At 40.6% G+C, this 23,675-nt stretch overlaps 1 protein-coding gene across 3 annotated transcripts; it reads right to left on the reverse strand.

The window, feature by feature from the left end:
* Window positions 1-490: 490 nt before the first annotated feature.
* Window positions 491-22,182, reverse strand: porb (P450 (cytochrome) oxidoreductase b). Of its 3 annotated transcripts, none has more exons than XM_005454340.4 (16): window positions 22,027-22,182; window positions 17,744-17,928; window positions 9,511-9,559; window positions 8,761-8,889; window positions 8,358-8,510; window positions 7,416-7,540; window positions 7,181-7,270; window positions 6,827-6,925; window positions 6,494-6,610; window positions 6,238-6,356; window positions 5,564-5,745; window positions 4,159-4,308; window positions 3,759-4,026; window positions 3,254-3,399; window positions 2,892-2,977; window positions 491-2,082 (listed from the first exon to the last, which is right to left on the reverse strand). In XM_005454340.4, exons 2-16 carry the CDS (start codon window positions 17,917-17,919, stop codon window positions 1,938-1,940), a joined length of 2,034 nt encoding a protein of 677 aa, XP_005454397.1. In that variant the 5' UTR covers window positions 17,920-17,928; window positions 22,027-22,182; the 3' UTR covers window positions 491-1,937. The 3 variants fall into 3 exon arrangements, with proteins under 3 accessions (XP_005454397.1, XP_005454398.1, XP_003449358.1); XM_003449310.5 differs by lacking the exon at window positions 22,027-22,182 and adding an exon at window positions 21,794-21,987 and having other exon boundaries at window positions 1,938-2,082; XM_005454341.4 differs by lacking the exons at window positions 17,744-17,928; window positions 22,027-22,182 and adding an exon at window positions 13,198-13,646.
* Between the last annotated feature and the right edge of the window lie 1,493 nt (window positions 22,183-23,675).

A 23,675-nucleotide genomic window follows, 5' to 3' on the forward strand; every position in this document is an offset into this window, starting at 1 on the left:
AGTTTGGATGAATTGCTCTATAAAATCTGTTGTCAGTGATTTTCAGTCCAGTTCTTGTGTGTTCAGGTATTCATAACTGAGCTTTTTCTCCCTTTTTCTCTTGAGGCCATTTCTTTCTTTTTTAAAGGACACAACTTTCAAATTACTGATCATCCACATAGATAAGTCCATTATGTATATACATCACAGACTGATCTCAAGTTATGTGTCCTTATTATGTTTGAATCCTTCACAGGTCAGTGTAGAGTAGCATAAAGAAAGAACATTTCTTTGAATAATGCACTGTCTTCTAAACTACAGAAGCATTTTAATCAAAGAACACTTGAGCCATTGTGATGTAGAAAAATTAAGTCTTCCTCTGGTATCTGAATTTGGTTTAAAAAGAGGGAATCACACCTGCTAACAGGTGTGCAAGGTGCCTCAGGAACCCTTACATACCTCTAATGCCCCCCCCCCCGACAAAAAAGAGAAAGAAAGACAAAACTCCAAAAATTATTCAGTCTTTTTATTAATTAAAAAAAGCAAGCCTCCATATAATCAAATGATTACATTATAAAGAGGAATGATAAAAGTGACAGCACTGGGTAAAGTGTCTCAGATGAACTTGACTTTCTATCAAAATATAAGCAAGAAAGAAGAAACATACAATGAAGTATCCAGACTTTACTGCCAACACCATACATAAGGCATCATAAAAAGAAGGGAAAAAAAGGCACTGCACTTCCACTGCCTGACTGACCTCAAACTCCCCCACAGCTCCGTGATGAGCTCTGATGGACTGAAATGGGAGAACACGCGAAATGTTCGGCTACGTCTTGCCACCTTCTGCGTGCAGCGGCGCAGGTGTGGTCAGACAAAAAGGGGGAGAGGCGCAGAAGAGTGTAAGAAAGTCAAACAGAGGTGGTTATCGTGTTAGAGTTGCCACTGCCACCCAATGAACCCACAATCCTCTGCTTTTAGGTGAATATCACAGAAAACAACAGTCCCGTGGGAGGCAGGCTCTAACATACAAAATGCTTTAAAATATCACTGGTTAAAAATATTTATTTTCTCTATGTTAAAAGGCAGGGTATTAAAAGAAAAGAAAAGCACATAATCTCATGGTTTTCATATATGATCGTCTCCTTTTTTTCGGTGCCTCTCGAAATGTTACCATTCTTCTTTCAAATGAACAGCAACGTCTGCATAAAAGGCTAACCCCCTTGTCAAAACACAAAGGTAAACACACAATTGTACCTGCGATGCCAGTTTGTTACACCAAATAAAAACTTTAAAAACATTTTAGATATTTATTTATTGTTGCTAGGAAACGGTTACTTAATCAGCTCAGAGCAGGCTGAGACATGAATGGGCGCCGACTTTTCTCTCTGAGTGTTTACACTGCAACACACACACACACACACGTACACATGTGTACACACACACACACACACACACACACACACACACACACACGATGCATCATAAACTGCTGTGGTGTGACACCTTAAATCTGAGGCTAATAAAAAAAAATAAAAATAAAACATTAAAACAAAATCAAATGAGACTCTTGTGCATCAAATACTCATGATTTAAGAATTTAGAGCGGGTGGGCTTCTACACCAATTCGTTCATTTATAAAACTGAGGCTCTTTACACTCCCCGGAAAGCACAGGGCTGAAACAGTTAGGATCGTGTGAGGATCTCAGCAAACACAAGCTGCCTGTCCACAAACAAAAGTAAGGAGGTTGCTTTATTGGTTTAGTAAGATCTGCTGAGGTAGAGTTTGCCTCATTTTCTTCAGTTAGCTGTCACTGTCAAGGTGAACCAGGGTGAGTACGAACACAAGGTTTAAAATGGATTCATTTGTTTCTTTAAGTCAGTCCAGACCAAGGCAGACGATAAAAACCTTTAAAACTACCACTGTATGTGCACAAAGTGAGGCCAGGTTTGAGGCTCTAACTCCAGACGTCCTGTGAGTAGCGTCCCTTGGTCATCAGTTTCTTCACATAATCTACGGCCTGGGTGCGCGTCATGCCTCCCACCTCCTCCGCAATCTCGTAGAAAGCCGTCTGCACGTCTTTAGCCATGTTCCTTGCATCTCTATAACAGGAAAGAAATGACAGTGAGCAATGCTTCTCTAAAATAAGACAGAAGTTCTTTACTGTAATTTCACAACTATTTCACTAGGAGGCGCCACATTGCTAAAGAGAATCCAGGCTTGCACCACTTCCATGTAGTGGAGAATTCCTGACTGGCTCCACAGTGTGAAAGTTCACCTAACGAGCTAACATAGTGTTTCTTAACAGTCTGAATGGCCCAGGGGAAGAAGCTGAAGGTTTGGGACCTGACTGACCTGAAGGCAGCAGGTCAATCAAGTGGTAGGCGGGGTGCAGGGATCACCTGTGATGGCCCTGGTTTTTCTGAGACAGGAGGATCTGGCGATGGCCTCCAGAGATGGCTGAGGGCAGCCAATGATTTTTTGGGGCAGATTTAATTACCCTCTGCGCAACCTTTCTATTCTCAGTAGTGGCCCCTGCGTACCAAACACCCAAGCAGTAGGAGAGCACGCTCTCCACTGAGGAGCAGTAGAAGGCCACCTTATTCTTCCTCTGGACACAGAGAAAGTGCAACTGCTGCTGGGCCTTTTTTACCAGGGAGTTGATCCAGGTGAGATCAGCAGAGATGTGGGTGCCCAGAAACCTAAAGGTGGACACAGATTCCACCCATCTCTTTGGTTTTAAGGACGTTCAGCATTACGTTATTTTCTGAGCACCACCAAGACAGTTCTCCACCGCCGCCCTCTACGCCATCTCATGTCCATCAGAGATGAGCCCAACCACAGTGGTATCATCTGCATACTTCAATAACACACACACACACACACGTAACAATTGAAACGTGCTAATTACCCGCATATGTAGATATGAGCGTTGTCCGTGTGAATCAACTTCCAGACATGCTCCTTATTTTTTGTCAGCAGATGCTGCACGTACACCTTTATTTTGAAAAAACAGAAAAACAATGTTTATATGTGCGTGTCAAAAACCTGCACAGAAAACAGTGTATTTATCTACAAACAGCTAAACAACCAGACAGAACTGAATGTAAACGATCAAACGTTTTTCTGCCATCTTAATTTTTCATTTTACCAAAGACGCATCAACTACTAACACAAAATCCAGGTACATTTCCCAACTTTGATGTAACAAGACATTGTCAACAGAGGAAATCTGATATAATGCACCACTCCGAGTCTCGTAGGCAGCTGTACCTTATGGTCCTGGTCTCTGGAGAAGGCAACATTCAGCTGTGTTAAGACTCCGTTCTTCTCTGCGCCTTCGAGCTCCTCCTGGTAGATGTAATCCTCGTTCTTATGTCTGCAGCCGAAAAACAGCACGGTCTCTCCAACCTCCTTTCCTATAATCAGATGACAGCCACAGAGCAAAGCAAATGTTAATTATAAATGTTCCTCTTCCTAGCTCACTGCGTGCGTATGAGGCATTTCGGGGACATCCGTACACACATACTGACAGACAGTAACCTTGGATACACTCTCCAGGTTTGCACTAGTGATAGATGATAGCGCAACATGCTAACATAGATAGAAATTCCTTACTATAACTAGTTGCCTACATCGATTTCTCATGTGCACCCACGATTCAAAGCCTTTAACTGTTAGAGCGTACACAAGGACAGAAATAACAAACATGCTTGGAGGTCTTGCCCCTAATTCATCAGTTTCTTGTCAAGGTTAGACAACATTAGTCTGTAAATACCTTGCTGTTTGAGCCAGCCTCTCTCCTGGATGAACCCCATGAACGGAGCAATTCCAGTCCCAGGGCCGACCATGATCACCGGGTTGGTGGATTTGAACGGCAGGCGGAACTGAGACTTGCGGATGTACATGGGGACAGTGGACTTGTGCCCGTTGTCTGTGACCAGTTTGTTTTTCAGCCAATTGGTCGCAACTCCCTTGTTGGTGCGGCCAGTCTTGGTCTTGTACTCGACCACGACGGCGCAGATGTGGATGCTGTTGGGATGAACCTGCATAAAAGAGAAGTGTTAACAACAGCTCGCTACTAAAAGTCAGACGGCTTATTCAATTCCTCAATTAATGTTAAAACAGAAGTATATGACTTTAACTCCTTCTATCAACTGCAGAGAAAATGGATTTACTTTAGAAGAGGAGGCGATGGAGTAATAGCGAGCCTGGAGACGGGGCAACAGCTCACACAAGTGGTCGACAGGAGGCCTCAGTGACGGCATATCCTCCAGTATGGCGAGGATGTTTCTGCTGGCATCCAACACCCAGCTCTGGTAGAGGGCCTGCAAATAAGCAGAGAACAGTTCATGTAAGCTTTGTGATCCAGCTTCTGTTACATTAACTTGATAACAGCTACTCTAACACCACCACTAGAGGTGGTGTTAGAGTCTGGACTTCTTTGAGTTGCTTGAAGCAACTCAAAGAAGTCCAGACGCTTTTCTTTCCAAGCTCCTTAGTCTTTGCCATATGTCAATCAGCGTGAGAATTGATTCTTGGCTAGTAACAAACTCAGACACTAAAAATGCGGACTGAACAGAAGACGAACACTGCTGTCTGTGAGAAGACGTTGGGGAGGGCTTAATTATGAAAATGAGATGGCCAAGGAACATTGGGACACTTTCTGCGATGTCATACCTGGAGACAAAGTGAAAATATAACTTCGTTTGAACCAGACGCCTGGCAAATCATTACCACCCAATAAGTTATTATACAAACAGCCTTTCATACCTCTCTGTGTCAGTGTCTTTGAACTGCTTTTGACGGTTTTATGCTGAATTCAATAAAATTTGAATTATTTAAAAAAACAAAACAAAAGAGTCAGTCTGCAACTGAATGGGGTCAAATTGGCAATCACATGCAATCCGTTTCCTTGAGTTACGCTGACAAAGGCTCCTTCAGACTGAAGGCAATCTCTCTGCATTTATAAATTAGGCCGCAATTATTTGCAAACCTTCTATAATCTCAGAGTGACTGCAGTCAGACCAATGGAGGCAAAAAAAAAAAAAATCTACGCTATTGTCCAAGTGGCTACAACTGCTTGAGTCTTTTCCACTTTTCTGTTAAGTGCTTTAAGTCCCGTAAAACTGTGGTGGTTCACAACCTTTCAGTACGAGAACTCTGACACAGCAGACACGGAAAACAAAACAAGGCACTGCTCACCTCAGACCCAGTTAACCAACTGCGCTTGTCATATAGCGTGCTGGAGAACGTCCATGTATACGATCTCCCAAGATCCGTGGACTGCTGCTGAATATTTAACTCTGGACGGGCAGGTCCAAGCTCTTTAATTCTTTTCTTCGACTGACCAAGCTTCAATTAAAACTCAGCCTCAGACGCAAAGGACTGAAAAATTTTGGTCTGTCCCTAGACTCCCGTTTGTCCAGCGTCCGCACAAGGAAGTCGATACATAATTATATCTGCAAGAACTTAACGCAACGATCTTTGATTACAAAATGGATTCTGGGAGGCACGTGCAGGCAACCACACATGCTGTATGCCACCACTGCCCCAAACCCCCAACTACCACCCATTACTGACCTTGCCCTCGGGGGAGGAGGAGGCCATCTTGCGCATATTCTCCTGGTCTTTGGGATCAGAGGCGTACTGCGCCAGCTCGTAGAGGACGTTGGTGCGGGGAGGGTGACTGATGTCCAGGTAGTGAGTGAGGGCTGTGCGGTAGGTGGTGGGGCAGGGGAACGGATGCTTCTTGTTGGACTCCTCTGAAACACAAAATAGCAAGGACACTACTCTGAAAACACTTTAATGGTCAACAGGTAACAGAAAAAGATTTAAAATGTATCTGGGTATCTTCAGTGGATTTATGGGTTCACCTTTCTATCACACTGGTGGTAAAATAGCTTTAAAGTGTGGTTATAGGCAAGTTTTTGTTGTATTAATAAACTGCACGTGGTCTGATTGAGCAAGTTTAAGGTGCGAATTGATAAGAGTTTCACATTTGTAGCCTTATTACTCAACTTTCAGTCAGTGATAATGAGCAGCCTTAATCACCACAACTGACCTTTATAACAACAGCTAACTTAAGTATTTATACTACCGCTAAATTACTGCTATTACATAATATAACAGTACCCCTGTCACTCAGACATTAAGTGAGCTGATACTGCAAGTTTGAATAACAAGGGCAGATTTCACTAGACTGTGGGAGGGATGAGCTGTAAGGTCAAGGTGCTTTGGGTCTGTCAATGCCATACCATCAAGGTTATTAAGAGAGATAACCACATCAAGGTCAACCCCAAGTATCTGTCCCAGCTTGTTCACCAGCGCAGAGTCGTTTGTGGGAAAAACTGCAACGTGATCTCCAGACTCGTATCTGAAATGAGAAAGAGAAAAAAAAATTCAGACTTTGAGCTGAATTCATAAAGCTAAAAATACATCAGGGCTGTGCATATCGTTGCATGAAATCAGGGAGATAAAGGATTACTAAGCAATTATCCCATCCAGCCTAACCTGATCTTGGAGCCTGTGATGTCCAACTCCAGATGCATCAGATGTCGGTCACCAGCTTTATTTAGTTTGCGGTTGACAGTCACTGGAGCCAGGAAGGGGTTTTTGGAGTCAAAAGGCCTATGAATAAAAGAGCAGCACTTAAAAATAAAGCTTTTTTATATATAAGAGAGTAAAAAGTTTAGGGTTGGGTTTTTTTTGTTGTTTTTTTAACCATTAGAGGGCAGAAAGGGTCACTTGTACCCACTCTGGAGTTTGTCATAAATGCAGGTGAAATGCTAGCAGTGACTGATTGGTCTCCACTGCAGTGATTAGAGTTTCTGCTACGATACTCACGGTTTCTGGACCTCAAAGCTCTTCAGGCGGCCGATCTCTCCAGTGTACACTTTGTTCATGTTGATGTCAGTGTGCTCCTTCAGCTCATACTGCCGAATGCTGAGACACAAAACAGACTACAGTTTGCAAGCTGTGCACACGCGGAGACATACCAATTCAATATGGAGTGAATCACAGCAAGTCATCCTGTGTGTTGTGTTTGTAGTTTCTTTTTAGAGATGCAACAGGACAAAAAACAGCAGGCAGGGTGAGAGAAAGGTAAAAATGTCTCAAGGCAACTGTTGCACAATTGCCAAATCAAAAGTCGGAAATCATGAAATGATGATGCATGGCACAAACTGTCCCTGAACTCACCTTGATTCATCTCCTGAGGCTTCCACTCCAAAGTGCTCGCAGACAGCTGGCCAGAACTGCTCTCTCCATGAGACAAAGTCCTCTTCAAGGCTAAGAGCCAAAAAAAGCATTATTTTTTTTTTTATTTTTTTTTTCCAAAAAGGTCTAATCTATCTCAACCCACAATAAGTGCTGCACTACCCAAAAATGTGGAGCGCACTTCTTTTTAAGCACGGAGAAATTGTCAGTCACTTACTTGCCATCGTCGTCTCCCATACCAAGATCAAAGATGCGTGTTGCTCCCAGCTCCTCCAGCTTTTTGTCCACATATTTCCCCATCGCATTGTAGTGTTCATACGTCTTGTTGCCCAAACCAAAAACCTGAAAACAGACCGGGACAGAATGAAGAGTGGCCAGTACACGGCTTTGTTTCAGTGCCACAAAAATAACACCCTCGAAATAATCCCGTGCAACTGTGAGATCACTGCAGATGTCCGACTGGTTTTCTACTGATGAAAACCAAAACACAGTAATGCGCAAAAGTCTTGAGTCACCCCTCATTTCTTCGTATTTTGCATAGAAAATGGGAAACATCAAAAGTCAAAGGATATGACTTTCAGATACGGTTCATCTGCTGTGGATAGTTTGGTTTTTAGGCATGCCACTTCCTATTCTGTCCTCCACTTGTCCTGCTCCCTCAAATTGCACACATGGCAAAATATGCACAACAGTGAAAACAAGAGGTTTGTTAAAAAAAAAAAAAAAGTTTAACCAGCTTAAAGTTTAACCATAATCAAATATTTCACTCAAATGAGGACATAGAATCCCAACAACAACAACACGATGTCACACATGAACAGCGTGACACAAATCCAGGCTGTGTAGCTGGTGACTCAAATTCCAAGTATCATCATCGTCGTCATCTCCAGTTTTTATTCTTTACCTTAAAAAAAAGGTCAGTTTATAACCTGACTGGGTTTTCCATCATGGCAGTGTAGCATGATTGGTAGGAAGTAACAGTCCGACATACGACAAACTTCACTGATATCTTGCCCAGCATCCATTTCACTGTCTGTGTTGTGCTTTTTAAAACTTAAAAGCTTTTTCTATGTAGATCACTTTCAAAAACAAAGTTCTCCTGAAGTCGCTTTTAATTTGACAGAATTCACACTGGCCAAAGTTGAGCATAAAAACTCACAGTGTAGTTTAATCCGGAGAGATCCTCATCATCATTTTCCTGCAGCCAGTCATAAAAGTCCTGTGCATTATCAGTTGGGTCTCCTTCTCCGTAGGTGGCCATGCAAAAGATGGCGAGTGAGTTTTTAATCTCAGACAGACGGGACAGTTCCCCCTGTAATGAGAGAGAATCGGAGACGCTGAAGTTTAAAATGGATGCAAACACTGATTCTTAATAAGCAGACATTACATCCAACTGTGACTGGAACAACTGATGTGATGACGTGTGTACATGTTTTATTTATCTAGGAGCTAGAGAAGGTTCACTTCAAATCATTAAAATCAAACATTTCATGTTTGAACAACGCAGAATAACTGCATTTATGCTCATTGTGGTGTGTATTTCATTCAGTGGCAGTACTTACCATGCTATACTCCTCTGGATCAGCAACCATTCCCTTCATGCCGTAACGCTGAGCGTCTTTGGACAGCCTGTTAGCAAATTCCTCTGCTGTACCCGTCTGAGATCCGTAGAACACAATGATGTTCTTTCCCTGTACACAAAGATAGTCAGTCATCATTTATGTTACATAATGCAAATGCATTATAGCACAAAGTATGTAATCTATTTAAATCTACATAAAATGCATCCTTAGACCTGCGTTTGAACTATAGGACTTCTGCACGAACTCCATAATCGAGTTACTCTTTTTTCCCTTCTTCTTCACCCCCCAGCAGACAGCTCTGTACACTCCATCACCATGTGTAAATCTGTGCCATAAAATAAACTGCCACCTTCAGAACTGCTGCGATCATTCGAGACAAAAACGGGGGCAAAGTTAAACCTCAGTGGTGGCCAAAGATCCTTCCTGCCACCACGGTGGTATCTGAACTATTCTCTTCAAAAACCACATCAGTTAAGTCTTTGCTCAGCTCTGGCTATAAAACAGTTCCACAAAAGTCAAAACATTGTTTGGAAATCAAGAGCTTAATGTGGTCACATCAGCAGGGATACCATTACAGTTATTGTATGCTTCGTCCACTCAGCAAGAGGGCAACAAAACTACTCTGCAGGGCCCATAAAGATAATTAGTAGCTGATGAATAACCACAACATTAACTCTGCAAGTCTGGAGTGTTATTTTAAAATATATCTGATAAAGCAGCATTACTTACGGTTTTCTTCATTTTCTCAATGAAACTGGTCTCTCTTGTGGTGGGTGTCCTGGAAGAGATAATGAAATATTCCAATTATAAATAAGCAGAGACGACCATCCTTTTACAAAGACACTATGGTTGAAAACCATTTAGCAGTAACAACCATTGCAAAGAAGCTGATGGAGGAATTACAGCAAGTTTTCTGTCCTCCAAATGGCTGACAGCTGGAGAGGTCAAAGTACTTTTTGTTTTTTAAGCCTTAGTTAAATCATCAGCTGCACACGCACTCTAAACCTGAACTGAATCAACAGTCACGAGCATGACCTCATACATCTAATAGGTGGGTGCAAAGATTTGTGTAGCAGCCAGAAGCTTTGGATGTTTGGGACATGAGTGCAAAATCTGCTGGAGACAGGACATTTATACACTTAGTGGCCGCTTTGTTAGGTACACCTTGCCAGTAGCTAGGCTAGACCTGTTTTTGACTTCAGAGCAGCCTTAATTCTTAATGACATGGTTTAAACAACATGCTGGAAACATTCCTCAGAGATTTGTCCATATTAACATGAAGGCATCAAACAGTTGCTGCAGATTTCTCATCTCCACATCCACGATGTGAATCTCCCGTTCCACCACATCCCAAAAGGTGATTGTATTGGACTGAGATCTAATAACAGTGGAGGCCATTTGCGAACAAGTGAACTCACTGTTATGTTCAAGAAACAGAAGAGCAGCTGAACAGCTGTACCTAACAAAGTGGCTGATGAATGTACGTTTGCACGTTGAAAGGATGACTCTCGGAAGAGGATTGCTCCAACAAGATACACAAACACACGAAAACTGTAACTATGCTGCCTGTCCTGAGTCAAAAATACCATCAACGCAACACAAAAACAGGCGGAGAAGAAAAAACAAAAAACTGAAAATACAGGATCCCACATGCTAAGGAGAATTGGTTTATGATCACAAATGAGTTAAACATAATGTATTAAAATGACTTATTACAGCAACAGAATTTGAATTTAGAGTTTGAATGTAATAGTATTTATATAGCATATTTAATAACAACAACAACAACAACAACAACAACAGGTGCCTCAAAGTGTTTTCTATTGTAAGACTCTACAATAATGCAAAGAAAACAGAAAACCCCAACAATCACATGACCCCCTTTGAGATTTGGCAACCGTGGGAAAGAAAATACCCCCTTTAACAAAAAATGTCTGGGAGAACTAGGCTCAGGGAGACGCGACACGCATCTAGACTGAGCTCATCACTCAGAGCAAATATTACATACGGAAACCAGGGAACGATTATTCAGTTGGAGCCTACAGGTGGATACTGGGGTAGTGGAGGTGTTGGTAAAACACCTAACAATGCAGTTTAGCAGCACCACTTAAATACTTTGAGGAGAGTTAAGTGGGTATGAGACTCAGTGCAGCGTCACTTCACTCGATTACTTAAAGGCTTCTCATTTCTGTTTCATACTGAGTATTTTTAAAGATGGGGATTTTTTGTTTTACTTAAGCACACATTTTTTAGCTTAGTGATGCATTTACTGTAAGCTGACACAGTTTAAAAAGAAATGTTTAGCAAGTCTTGACTAATCTCAGTTGATGCAATCCTTACATCAGTGAGAAGGCTATTACACAAGCATTGCACAGATGCATTCATTACACACTGCTCAATATATAATGTGTTACATCAGATGATTTAAACTCTGGGTTCATATTTACCAAGTCAGTCACTAATGGACTGAAACATTTAAAAAACAGCAGCACGCAGCAAAATGAAAGGCAGCACAGCTTCATTCAGCATCAAAGCCCTGAGTGGACATCTGCACTGATAAAGGAATACGCAGGCCACACATGACTACGAGCATAAATACTAAAGCAAGATGAACACACTGTTAGATTTCCATGATTCAGGAGGACAAGACCTCCAGCAAAGCCATTAACGCTGAGCAGCAACATATTGATTTGATTTGATGCAAACTATGATGTAAGACGGGTTTCCAAAGTACACTGTACTCCCAACAAAGGGCAAAAAAACCAGTACAACCTCAGTGAACCTATCCCCTGCAGTATGTGTGGGATTAATGTTGAATGTGTAATTATATATTAAAGGAGAAAAAAAAAAAAAAAAAAGCAGGTTCATTCAGTTTTTCCTCTGAACCAAATTGCTGATCAAAATTCAAAACAAGCCTTTGCACTGAAGCGAAACCCTTCCTGACAGCTTCAGCAGGATCTGTTTGACGTGTTATCAGCTCTGAACCACCGGCCAAAAGGAAGGATTTCTGTGTGAAATTACAAAACAGCAAGGTTACGCGAGTTCAAAGTCAATGCAGCGCCTGGTTACATTACAATACATCAGATATACACACGCAGCAAAGGCTGTGACTATGAATCAATCTCCCCATCCTTGCAGCCTAAAATACAAATAATGATGTTCAGATAAAATGTGATGATCAGGATCAATCACCAACAGGTGTGGTGGATTTGCTAGCCAGCTGAGGTGTAGCCTCAAACCCCGACAGAGCCTTAGCCGTATTTTAAGGATGGCCATAGACACTCACTGCATCACTTTCAACCTCCTCCTTACACAATGACAATGCCGTGATCCAAAGACCTGCCACTGATTTTCACACCTCTTCCGGTGAGGCTTCAGTGAACATCTCTCAGGTCCTGTGTCAGGTCTTTGCTGGATTTGTTCCCGTTTCTAAAGGACATAAGAGATGCTGGGGTTTTGTTTAGACATGTCTTTTGTTTTCCACTTATCCAGTACTCTCAGATTTTTAATGCAGAGCAGATGTGCCAATTTTTAGCTCTTTGAGAATCTGTCAAACTGTTATTGGCATTTTGTGCAGATTCAACTAAAGAAATGGGAACAAAACTGGTTCTTTGTGAAGATGTCTACCATGTGTAGACAACACTGGCTCATCCCTTATTCAGTGTTAAGTTGCTTGCAAACAAAAAACATTCCTCTGAAAATGGTCAGAAACAGACGATGGATTGAAAATGACCAAAACACCCTCCCAAAAACCACTTGAAAAACCTGGACAACTATCGCCTGGGACCACAACAAAATAAAATGCAAGGAAGTCTGGCTTCTTGTGATAAAACAAACCTCCAACCTGCTGCTCAGTAATTAGTTGCACAAAAAGAAATTAAGATAAAGATCCAATCCAGGAAGTTATCCCTTGATCTTGATCTTATGATGCCACAACCAATGAATGACATGCATTTCCATTCCTTTCTATTTAAATGTGCCAGTAACATGGAAACCGAGCCGTATGCAAAGTTGATATAAAGAACTAAAGCAAACAAGACTGTAAATGTGCAAGTGACCCATGTGGTAAAGGGAAAACAAGAAAAGAAACAGAGCAGCCAATAATCAAATTGGACTTGCAGTCAAATAGATATTATCTCCGTCTTACATAACCTCCAGAAACAACGTATAGCTTCTTATAGCACTCGTTTAACGTCTTGAAACAAACAGCTACGCTTTGTGTGCAGAGGTTTTACTGAAAACAAGCTACTACTCAGTGCTTACAAATTACTTGCAAATGTGGTCTGTGCTATCAGCCTAATCAGTAGGCAGCCAGTGGCAAATGTTACAAAAAAATGTTACATCACCGTTCATGTAAGCAGCACTAAAAACACACTGCATCATGCTTTGAAGCAGTAAATCAAACATGTCACTGACCTCTCAGCAGCATCTCTCCTGTCCTCTGGCAGGGAGAAGACGCAGCCCATGGCATGCAGCCCTGTAGCTCACCACTGCCACTAGCACCGCTGGCTAGGCAACACCGGGAGCCGCCACGCTCGGAAGAAAAAAAACAAAAGGGCAGGACGGTCCAGAGGTGCGAGATGGAAAAGTAACACCAGCCCAAAAAGTCAGAGAGATATTTACAGGTTTGTAGAGCGGCCCGACTTCCCCTTAGACGCTTCAAACACAATCTGAACTCTGCTTCTTCCTGTACTGCTCTGTGAAACCAGCAGCTCTACACAACTCCACAGACACACACATGCACGAGCGCAGCAGCCTACAAGCCCTGAGAGTGTCTGGCAACCGCTGAGAACACAATGGTGGGAAACTGACTTTCCCATAAAATCCAGCCGAGCTGCAGACCCACACGTTTGACTCACACACAAACACACTGAAGCGATCTCGGGCTGAAAATGCCTTCCTGTTCATCCCCGCCCCTTTTCCTCTCCAGCCTGAGAGGTGTTAGGAGCAAAAAAGTCCAATCTGAGAATTTGGCTGCTTATCAGAGCAACTCTTCAGTGGACCACTAAAGGAGAAAAGAGAAGGAGGAGGGGGGGCAATGAATGGTATGTTTTTCCCCTGAAGTATCCCTGCCCCCACCTAACTGGAGGAGAGAGGAAGGGGGGGTGGGGGGGATGTCATTTCCATGGCAACCTCATTTATCATAAAAGGATTTCGTTTGTGACATGGCCCTTCTCCAATGGTGGAGCAAGCTCAGAGCGCACCCACACACAAACACGCACCCACGACGAGGGGAGGGTAAAAAGCAGCGGTGGGGAAGATTTAAAAGAAAGAAAAAAAATTAACTGTGGACAAAGAAAGGATTGCTTGTCTTCAGCCTCAACTTTCCACCTTTGGAGAGGGCTCACAAAAGGGAACTTGGTGCGCCTGCCTAGTTCGCTCTCCAGGGAACTTTCAAAACGGGTTCAGGGCCAAAAACAAAAGCACAGGAAAGACACACAAAACTACGCCCCCTTCATAGCAGTTAGACTATCACTGCCCCTTTAAGGGGAGGGGAGACCAGCTTTGAGGGTGTGCTGCCCCCAAACTCCCTTTTCTTTAGGCCCACCCTCAACAAAAACATGTTCTCCAGGGGTCACTACCTCCTTTCCAACCAAATTCCTGCCTTAACACAAATGGTCAGAATTTCCTTTTGCTTCATTTTTTTAGTTTTCCCCCTTAACCAAAAAATAAAATAAAGAAAAATAAAGCTTATGCCTGGAAGTGGACAAAAATGTGGCCAGTGCAAGTCAAGTCCAAGCCTCCATTGGAGGGGGGGGTAAGTAGTCTCTACAGAAACTGAATGAGCCCTCCCCAACAGCTGGATGTGGTCGGATGGAACTGTGACCCTAACTCAACTGGATGTAACTTGAGAGGAACGCCCACTCGTGATCTGCACAGGCTTGCACCTGGAGTGAACAGAGTGGGGAGGGAGGGCTCAGAAGAGAGGAAGAGGAGCCAGACAGAAAGACCGGGTGAGTTTATGGGAGGACAGAAACTGTGTGAAAGGAGAGGGTGAGAGAAAACAAAGGTCACAAGTAGTGAAACATTTACTAGAGAGTCCTCAGCCGCTCTACTCTAAGGACGTCAGTCTCCGCTTGGAGACAGAACATCCTGAGGCCTCGTCTGAGGAGAAAACACTTTTCATTCATAAAGAAGGCTGAAACAGAACACTCCCCATTACGCTTATTCATGTTAAACTATAGGAAATATTCAGTACTAAAAACAGCTATGATGAGCAGCTGAGGGCAAAGTAATTCTTTTTGAATTTTTTTTTGTAACTGTAACTGGTTTATGATCTGCTATACTCAGACTGTGGCAAAATACTTTGAGCTTTTAGACTGTGATTTTAAAAAAAGAAATAAAAAAAAATATATTTTACTCTTAAAAATGACTATACAACTTTGACCTATTTCGTTCATATTAATAAAAAACAATTTGACTAACTACATTTTTTTAAACTCAAATACCAATACCATGGCTGTGGCTATGTGCAGATAGCGAGCACAGGCCTGATATCAGGGTTAAAGTATGTGAGGAAGTGGCTGGAAATGATCATGTGGGAGGAAACATCAGACGATTGAATTAAAAACCGGGATAATGGCTTATTCAGACTTGATCCTGGGTTTCCTGTACTAGGAAGATGGTTTCCTTCTTTACAGAGTATATCGCTATAGAGCCAACCAGCTCTGGAGTAGATTATGTTGCAGATCAGAGAGCAACAGGTATGAAAATCCCACCTGCTGACCAATCAGTTCTCTAGAAAACCGAGTCACTATTCGTAGAAGATCCCTCAGAAGCCTGCAAAGAGAATGTGTAAAGTTTTTCAGTTGCATCTAAGGTTTGTGTTTTTTCTGTTGGCAGCAAATATTTGATAATTTTATTTTCCTGTAAGCATACAATCCTACAACAGGACATCCAAACTGTGCTTGCTGACATGTCAAATGTGTATGTAGACTAAGCCCATTTGAATTCTTTACTTCCAAGCCCTTAAAAAGAGCAGCGAGTCTGCAATTAAGAGAATAAAACTAAAACTGTCAGAGGAGGTTATGTCCTAAGTTTTGGTTTATAATCATCTGGGAGTGCCACGTTTTCACTGATTCTTTTATTTACAGTGTCTGTTAACCCTTTCATGCATGGATTATAACAACCTCAATCAGGATTTTTTTCTTTAGTATTTTTATTCATCTTTAGGCATGAAAAAAATATTTTTGAACTTCATTTTTTAAACATGTACTTTTCAAAGAGGTTTTTTTACATGTCCACAGGTGGACAACATATGATTTGACTTATGAACTTGACAAACGAATAAATAATATACACTGTGTGTTGTGTTTATGTGCAAGTATACCATCAACACTGACACAAATACAAGAAAACAGCCTTTGAATAGCTGTCCACTGTAGTGAGCACTATGCATGAAAGGGTTAAACACAATAGAGATTTTCTGCTGAGGGAACACGTTTTCTATCTGCAGCTTGTTAAGCTGTACCTCACCAAAACCACAGAATGAAGTGCAAACTGTGTGACACATTGTCACAGAAATATGCATCAAATCAATTTCACCAATATCTGATGAGAAACTGAAGTGATTTCCTCATCTCCTTGATCAGGCTATGGGACAGTAAGCTTCAATGTTTAAATGTATGCAGTTTAAAGTTTCAGACATCTAACACGCAGCCGTCACCTTAGAAATAAAAAGCAGCACAGACAACACACTCGGCCATAAAATCATTAAACAGAATTAAAATGTTTATTTGATTGCTCTGTACACTAGCAATTCATCTCCTGTCTTTTTTTACAACAGTGTTGCAGTTTTTTATGCTCTTTATAGATTTTTTAATCACCATCTAATAACATCTCTGGAGCAGGTGGCGCTCATAGGGATCATTTTCTGTGGAAAAGGAGTCACGAGCTGTGAAACACCCCTTTAAAAGTGATTACTTGGTGCAACACCACCCCGGTCATGTGAATGCGCAAAGGTAACCCTGGGTTAACGTAGGGAGCTGGTTAAGTGTCTTCGTGTGACTGTTTAGCCTGATTGCCAGTGTTGGGGTAAGTGATTCCAGATAACCTAGATATGCTGAACTCACGACATACTACAGGGTTTCCTAAGCATAAAATAAAATGTAAGAAATAAATACATCTAAGAATATAAGTTTCCTAAAAATAATCAATAAAAACTGGCCAAGGATGAATACAATCAAAGAATTAAATAAAATGCAATGGTCTTGTGATTGTGATTGACAACCAATCAAGCTTTCTGGGTCAGTATCATACCCAATTAAAATATACCTGAAAAGATGTATTCAAAAAAAAAAAAACAAATTAAAAAAGAAGTCTATGTTTAATCTTCACTTTCATTGTGCATTTGTAAATTCACATCAATCCTTACATGTTTAGAATTATGTCTAGAAAACAAGAAGTTTTTTGGTAAAGATTAAAAAAACAAAACAAAAAACAGATTAAATACGACACAGATGACTTATGCAACTTAGTCCAACACATTTTTGCCAGGTTAAGGTGATAAGAAGCTGAAGTCTGGCCACACAAGACACATAATTAGTTTAAAGACCAAAGGTTTATCCACCAGCACAAATCATCTGTGTGTCCCAATAAATGTCCTCATTAATGAGCTCATTCAGCAAACACCATTAGAGCCGGTCCCTGGATACATAAATGCAACTGCAGCTAGAAAGAGCAGCAGCTCTTGATGAGGATCCGCCTACATATGACGCAACTTGGCTCTGAAAGCAAACTTTGACCCACGAGTCTCCAGCTGTACAGTTTAAATGTGCATCTACACGTGACGATAGTTTACAATAAGGCACCATTACCACTGCAACAATTTAAAACTGTGACTGAAGATAAAAAAAATAAGCTATTGAGCAGATCTACTAAATTACCTCGAGAGTTTCAACTCGTTAACCTCATGTCATGTGTTCACGACCCAGATGGAACCTGAAAGCTGATGGATACTCACGGTGTGTCGAGCTTTTTGAATTCGGGAATGGGCTCAGGCTTCTTGCGGGACATGAACCAGTAAACTACAAAGCCGACAATGACGGAGAACAGCAAGAGGTCCATGGTGCTGAAGAGAGATGCCTCTTCATCCACTGCGGGCTCGGTGTGGGTGGTCTCGGTGTCCATGTCTGGCATGTGGGTCCTCTGCGTGAGGAAAGACAGAACACAGCTAAAGTAAAAAAAAACAATACAAAAACAAATAATTGACCATTTTTTCTGGTCATAAATTTATTTTTTATGTATTTGGGGGGTTAAGTCGTGACTCTTGAGGATGGACATCATTCCGTTACTGTTCAACACACAACAGATTTAGATCTAAAACAGCCCATTAGCTACAGACCCATGGTTTACAGTGAACATGTCACTGACATGAGGACGGCGCTATCAATCTGTGAAAATCACATTTTAAAACTGGCTGCATGTTAAACTCCAAATAAACAAAGCTTATAAAGGCTAATGCACACAGACAACACCCTTGCTAACATATGTAAGCAACCTGCTATGCATTATAGCACACAATGACACCTTGTGTTCACACAATAGCAGACAACTAGGATTTGCATTTGGCTCGGGATAATGTGGCATTGTAAACCACAGCCTTCGGTGCATGAGGAATTTCTTGTCGTGCAGCAACGGCACCGGCTCTTTTCATACCGAGGTCGAGAGGACCTAATGTTCTGAGTGCTCAGGTTTCAGTTTGGTTCACAGACTGAAAACAATGACACGAAGCTTCTTTGATCCTCTAAGATGGCTAATGAACAACTAGCCATGCAGACATTCAATCGGTGTTACCGTGCACACTAAACTAAACTGGCGAGTCACTGATTTATTAAGCAAACTATTTCATAGGTAGCTCAGCCCTATCACAGTGGGTACAAGAGTCACGGTGATAAAAGTCACATGACAACCCAACATAATAGAAAACATTATCAACCAATTCCTAAAAAGGAAATTTTACAAATCTTTAAAGTATTACAGTGTGATTGCATCTAATTTAATCTCAGGTGAAGTTAGGAAAATTACAGTTAGATGAAAAGATCAACTAAATAGATAAATTCATCAAAGACTGATGAAGATAAAATGCTCAAAATGATCCACACCCTTTAAAAACACTTAAAAATATAAACAATCCACCTATACACATATACATATATATATATACATATATGTATATACATATATGTATATATATATATATATATATATATTATATATATATATATATATATATATGTATATATATATATTATATATATATAATATATATATATATATATATATATGTATATATATATGTATATATATATATATATATATATATATATATATATGTATACATATATGTATATACATATATATATACATATATGTATATATATATATATATATATATATATACATATATATACATATATATATATATATGTATATATATATGTATACATATATGTATATATATATATATATATATATATATATATATGTATATATATATGTATATATATATATATATATATATGTATATATATATATGTATATATATATGTATATATATATGTATATATATATGTATATATATATATGTATATATATATATGTATATATATATATGTATATATATATATGTATATATATATATGTATATATATATATGTATATATATATATATATATATATATATATATATATATATATATATATATGTTTTGCAAGATATAAAAATATATAAATCTTTGAGTGTTTAAGTAGAACTAGCTAAAGGTCTTATTTTTAAATAAACTCTTTCAAACCCTTTTAGCGAACAGGTTATTCAAACAGGTAGCGTTATTAGAAGCCAAGTGTCACCGCGACCATACAGGAAAAACAAACTCCACAAGCAGCATCCAAGCTAAAAGCCCCAGAGGCACCCCTCCAACAACATAAGTGACTTCTTGGGAGTATCAGAGAACTCAACCTGAAAAGTCAAAGGAGTTTGCAAAGAAAAGCGTCTGGACTTCTTTAAGTTGCTTGAAGACGTTTCACCTCTCATCCAAGAAGCTTCTTCAGTTCTAAGGTCAAATGGCCGAGAGTCCCAGATTTAAACCCAGTGGGAGTATCCCCCCAAGGAGGGACAAAGGACCCCCTGGTGATCCTCTAATCACATGCGCCAAGTTGTGAAAGCGATTCAACCTGAAACCAGGTTGCCATTCAACCTGAAAACAAAACCCACACCTTCTCTCAACGTCACAGTGAGTTACATAAAGGTCGATTTGTCACAAAGAACACGGTTACCTAAAAAGCTACTTTCAACTGCACCCTTAGTGACAAAGTGTTGCAACAGCAGGTAGGTACGCATGGTTGGCAACTTTTTTTCCTTTTACTCCAGCTTCCCTTTCTGATGCAAGCCAGATGAAATTTATGTCTCCTCCCCAGCTTAAACTTAAGCTCTTTCACTTTTTAGGTAAATGTGTAAATCACTACATAATGCCAATTTGCTTCTGGCTAATGACACGACAAAACTGTGATAATTCACAAAAAAAAAAAAGAGAGAGAGAGAACCAATTCTCATAAAAGTTTTTTCCTTTACTCCCTAAAAGTGGCTGCTGCCCGCTCCACTCAGTGTGTAAGGGGAAGGGCCACATATGCTGACCCAACCTCTTACCCTCAAGTTCAGCAACACAAACCGGTGCCAAGCCCTTACCCTGAAATCATGTATTAACCTTCAACCTGGTAAAAAGCCAGCCAAAAGGTTTTTTTTAAAACCAGGGATGTCAAACTCATTTTACATCATGGGCCACATACAGTGACTTCAGATGTGCCAGATCTGTGAAAATCCCCTTTCTGTCAGTGTAAAGAAGTTTAATCCCTCATATTTTTAATATAGGAAAAGTTCAACAGTACATATCAGTTTTTCTATTTTCTATTGAACTCAATTCACGTAAATAAAATTAACAGAAAAATGTTCTGTAGCTAATCTCTCAGAATGCTTTAATTATCAAACAAGGTTTTTCTAATTCAGAGTTTTTAACTGTGGACCTACTGTGAAAAGCAGATAGTAGGAAGGAAAAAAAAGGATTTTAATTACTGTTTTTAGACTGAAAAGACTGAAAAGGTAAAAGTTAAAAACTGAAACTCCAAATTCTGTGTCCTCCTTCACACTAGTGGGCCAGATTGGAGATTTGCCAGGCTGATTCTTTTATAAAAGAATAACGACCTAATCTTGGTATTTAATGTTAGTTTTGTTTTCCTGTGACAGAAAGAAGACATGTACAACTCACAAGGAGCCAGGTCAGTTGTTGCATCATCATAGGTGCCCTTTTTACACAGTAACTTTCTAGTGACCTGCATGTGACTGCTTCAGAGATACCTGTAATGTAGCCATAAAAGAAAACCTGGAGTAACACTATATGAATAACGCTTTTTATTTTTCCTATATCCTCACCCATGACAAACACATGTGCCCTAAAAGATCACTGACTTAAATGACCCACAGTGACAGACAAATCCCACCGGATACCCACACGCTGCTACTAACAAGTGGCATATTTGGAAAAATAGTAAGAAACTTTTGTTTAAAAATACAACCACATAAAGTGAGTTGTTAATTTGGGGCAAAAATGTCCAACAACACCCGAAATCTGATAAAAGCGAAGCAGTTCAATGGGGACATCACTACGGTCCAGCTGTTTCACCTAAAATAAACATGCATTTCAGTCACGAAAGCGTTATCAGCTGTGGGACAGTCCAGATTGGCCCACGAGTGTGCGTGTGTAGTACCACACGTAATATCACGCTACACACCGGTTATACTAGTTATGAGTGTCAGTTAGCTCCGTTATAGCTGACTTAATCCCACTTTACACGTTACACAAATTAATAAATAACGATAAAATAGTAACCAGCGGAACCGGGCTCTGACTATGTTCTGGAGCGTGACAACGCTGACTGTAAACACATTACACAAAATACCGGTGAACGCAGACACACAATAGTTATATAAATTGCACGTTTAAAGGTGATCAAATTTTACCTTATAATGTTCGTGGTTTAAGGATTACACAAGTTGACCTCAGTTTGCGTAACACTGGAGTCGGCTGTAGTCTAGAGCTAATAGCTGACGTAAAAAGCGGTATATTGGCTCTCTCTTAGAGGTGTCTGGTGATGGTACGAGTCCGATATCGCTTAGGTTTGAGTCTCCGCAGACTGCCACAGAGCGCTAGTCGAGGTAAACCAAATAAAAGGCGAGTTTTCTCAGCATCTTACCGTAACTGCCTCTCTCCTCTTTGTGCAAGCCTCTCGCACGGCGCTCTTCTTCTTCTCCTGAATTTACGGCAGACTCTTGGCGTGCTCGACGCGGAAGGAAACTTTACGCCATGCAGGATCAAACCAACTCAGTCCTGGAAGAGGGGGGTGGCAGGGGGTGGGATTTGGACTGTGAAGGCCGGCGGCGTTTAGCCTCGTCATGTTATTTTTGGAGAAGTTGAGTGTCTGAGTTCTTTGAAGACGTGATTCAGCTTAAAAATGACTGATGTAAAAAAAAAAAAAAAAAAAAATGAACTTAATTTTATTTATTGTATGGGGCTTTTTTTTAATTTAGACTCGCCCGTGCACATCTAATCTGGCTCAGTAAATAAAAGGCGACGTGTAGCAGGCGAAGAGTCAGGGTTATGTAATACAACGAACAGAACAAACAAACTCCATATATCTCTGAGAGACTGAGAGGTGCTCTCATCAAACGTGACCTCGCAAGTTTAACTTTATGTTCACAGTGCCAAGGACACGTGACAGCTTCACTCCGTCAGGCTTTCTGCCTGCGTGTTCAGATACTTTCAGTAGGGGCATTTACACTGACAACGGTAGTTTTAAATTTATTGAAAAGTAAAACTCAATAAAAAAGTTAAAGAGTACTCGAGTACAAGAATAGCAGTAGTAGTAAAACTCCTGCACTGGTTGGAAAAGAGTGTATTTGTTCATGTGCACTATGGTACACTTTTAAAGTAAACAAGACTTAAAAAAACAAACAAAAAAAAGAGAATCAGGCCTTTTTACACAGTTTAATTATTCCAGCCAAAACCTGTTGGTAGTAAAGCAAATTTTACTCCTGCTGTGTCCAATCACTGAGGCTTAACTCTATCTTTGTCCACTGAGTGAATTTTTATTAAATAAATAACTACACACTAATCTGTTTCTATTCAGAACTATTCAGAACTGTAGGGTTTTTTTGTAAGACTCATTAATCCAAATAACCGAAGGCTTTTTCAGGTTCTAAAACATGACAAAGTAGACTTGACGTCTGTACTCTGTAATGTCACCTCACATAAACACGTACTTTGATAGGTACACTGGCTCAGCTGCCTCTAAACGCAAGTAGAGCCACTGCCTCTTGTTGGTAATGCAGAAGAGCATCTCTGGATACACGGCACATTGCACCTTGACGCAAATAGGCTATAGAAGCAGAAGACCACACTGGGTGCCACACCTGCCAGCTAAGAACAGGAGACTGGAAGAATGGAAAAATGTTGTCTGGTCTTTTTGCCTCACAAGGTTCCAATCCAGTGTCCTTTCTGTGTGGAGTTTGCTTTTTCTTCTTCCTGCCCTCGATCAATGATTCAGGCTGTTGGTGGTGTAATAGTGTGGGGGATATTTACTTGGCACACTCTAGGCCAGTTTAGTACCAACTAAACATCAACTGACCATCATTTAAAAACCACAGCTTGCCGATCATGTCCATCCCTTTGTAACCACAGAGTACTCGTCTTCCGATGGCTGCTTCCAGCACGATATGACATTAATTTATGACACACATCACAAAGCTCAGATAATCTCAAACTGGTTTCTTGAACAAGACAATGAGTTCATTGTACTCAAATGTCCTCAACATTCACCAGATCTCATTCCAGTAGAGCACCTTT

This window comes from Oreochromis niloticus, linkage group LG14 (assembly GCF_001858045.2).
Source record: "Oreochromis niloticus isolate F11D_XX linkage group LG14, O_niloticus_UMD_NMBU, whole genome shotgun sequence".
Lineage (NCBI taxonomy): Eukaryota > Metazoa > Chordata > Actinopteri > Cichliformes > Cichlidae > Oreochromis > Oreochromis niloticus.

Excerpts from the sequence above, each read along its gene's own strand:
- porb (XM_005454340.4), bottom strand. The coding sequence starts at position 17,919 with ATGCCAGACATGGACACCGAGACCACCCACACCGAGCCCGCAGTGGAT. Across the intron at positions 9,560-17,743 it reads TTCAAAAAGCTCGACACACC|GACACCCACCACAAGAGAGA; the intron begins GTGAGTATCCAT and ends TATCTCTTCCAG. Across the intron at positions 2,978-3,253 it reads CCAGAGACCAGGACCATAAG|GTGTACGTGCAGCATCTGCT; the intron begins GTACAGCTGCCT and ends TTCAAAATAAAG.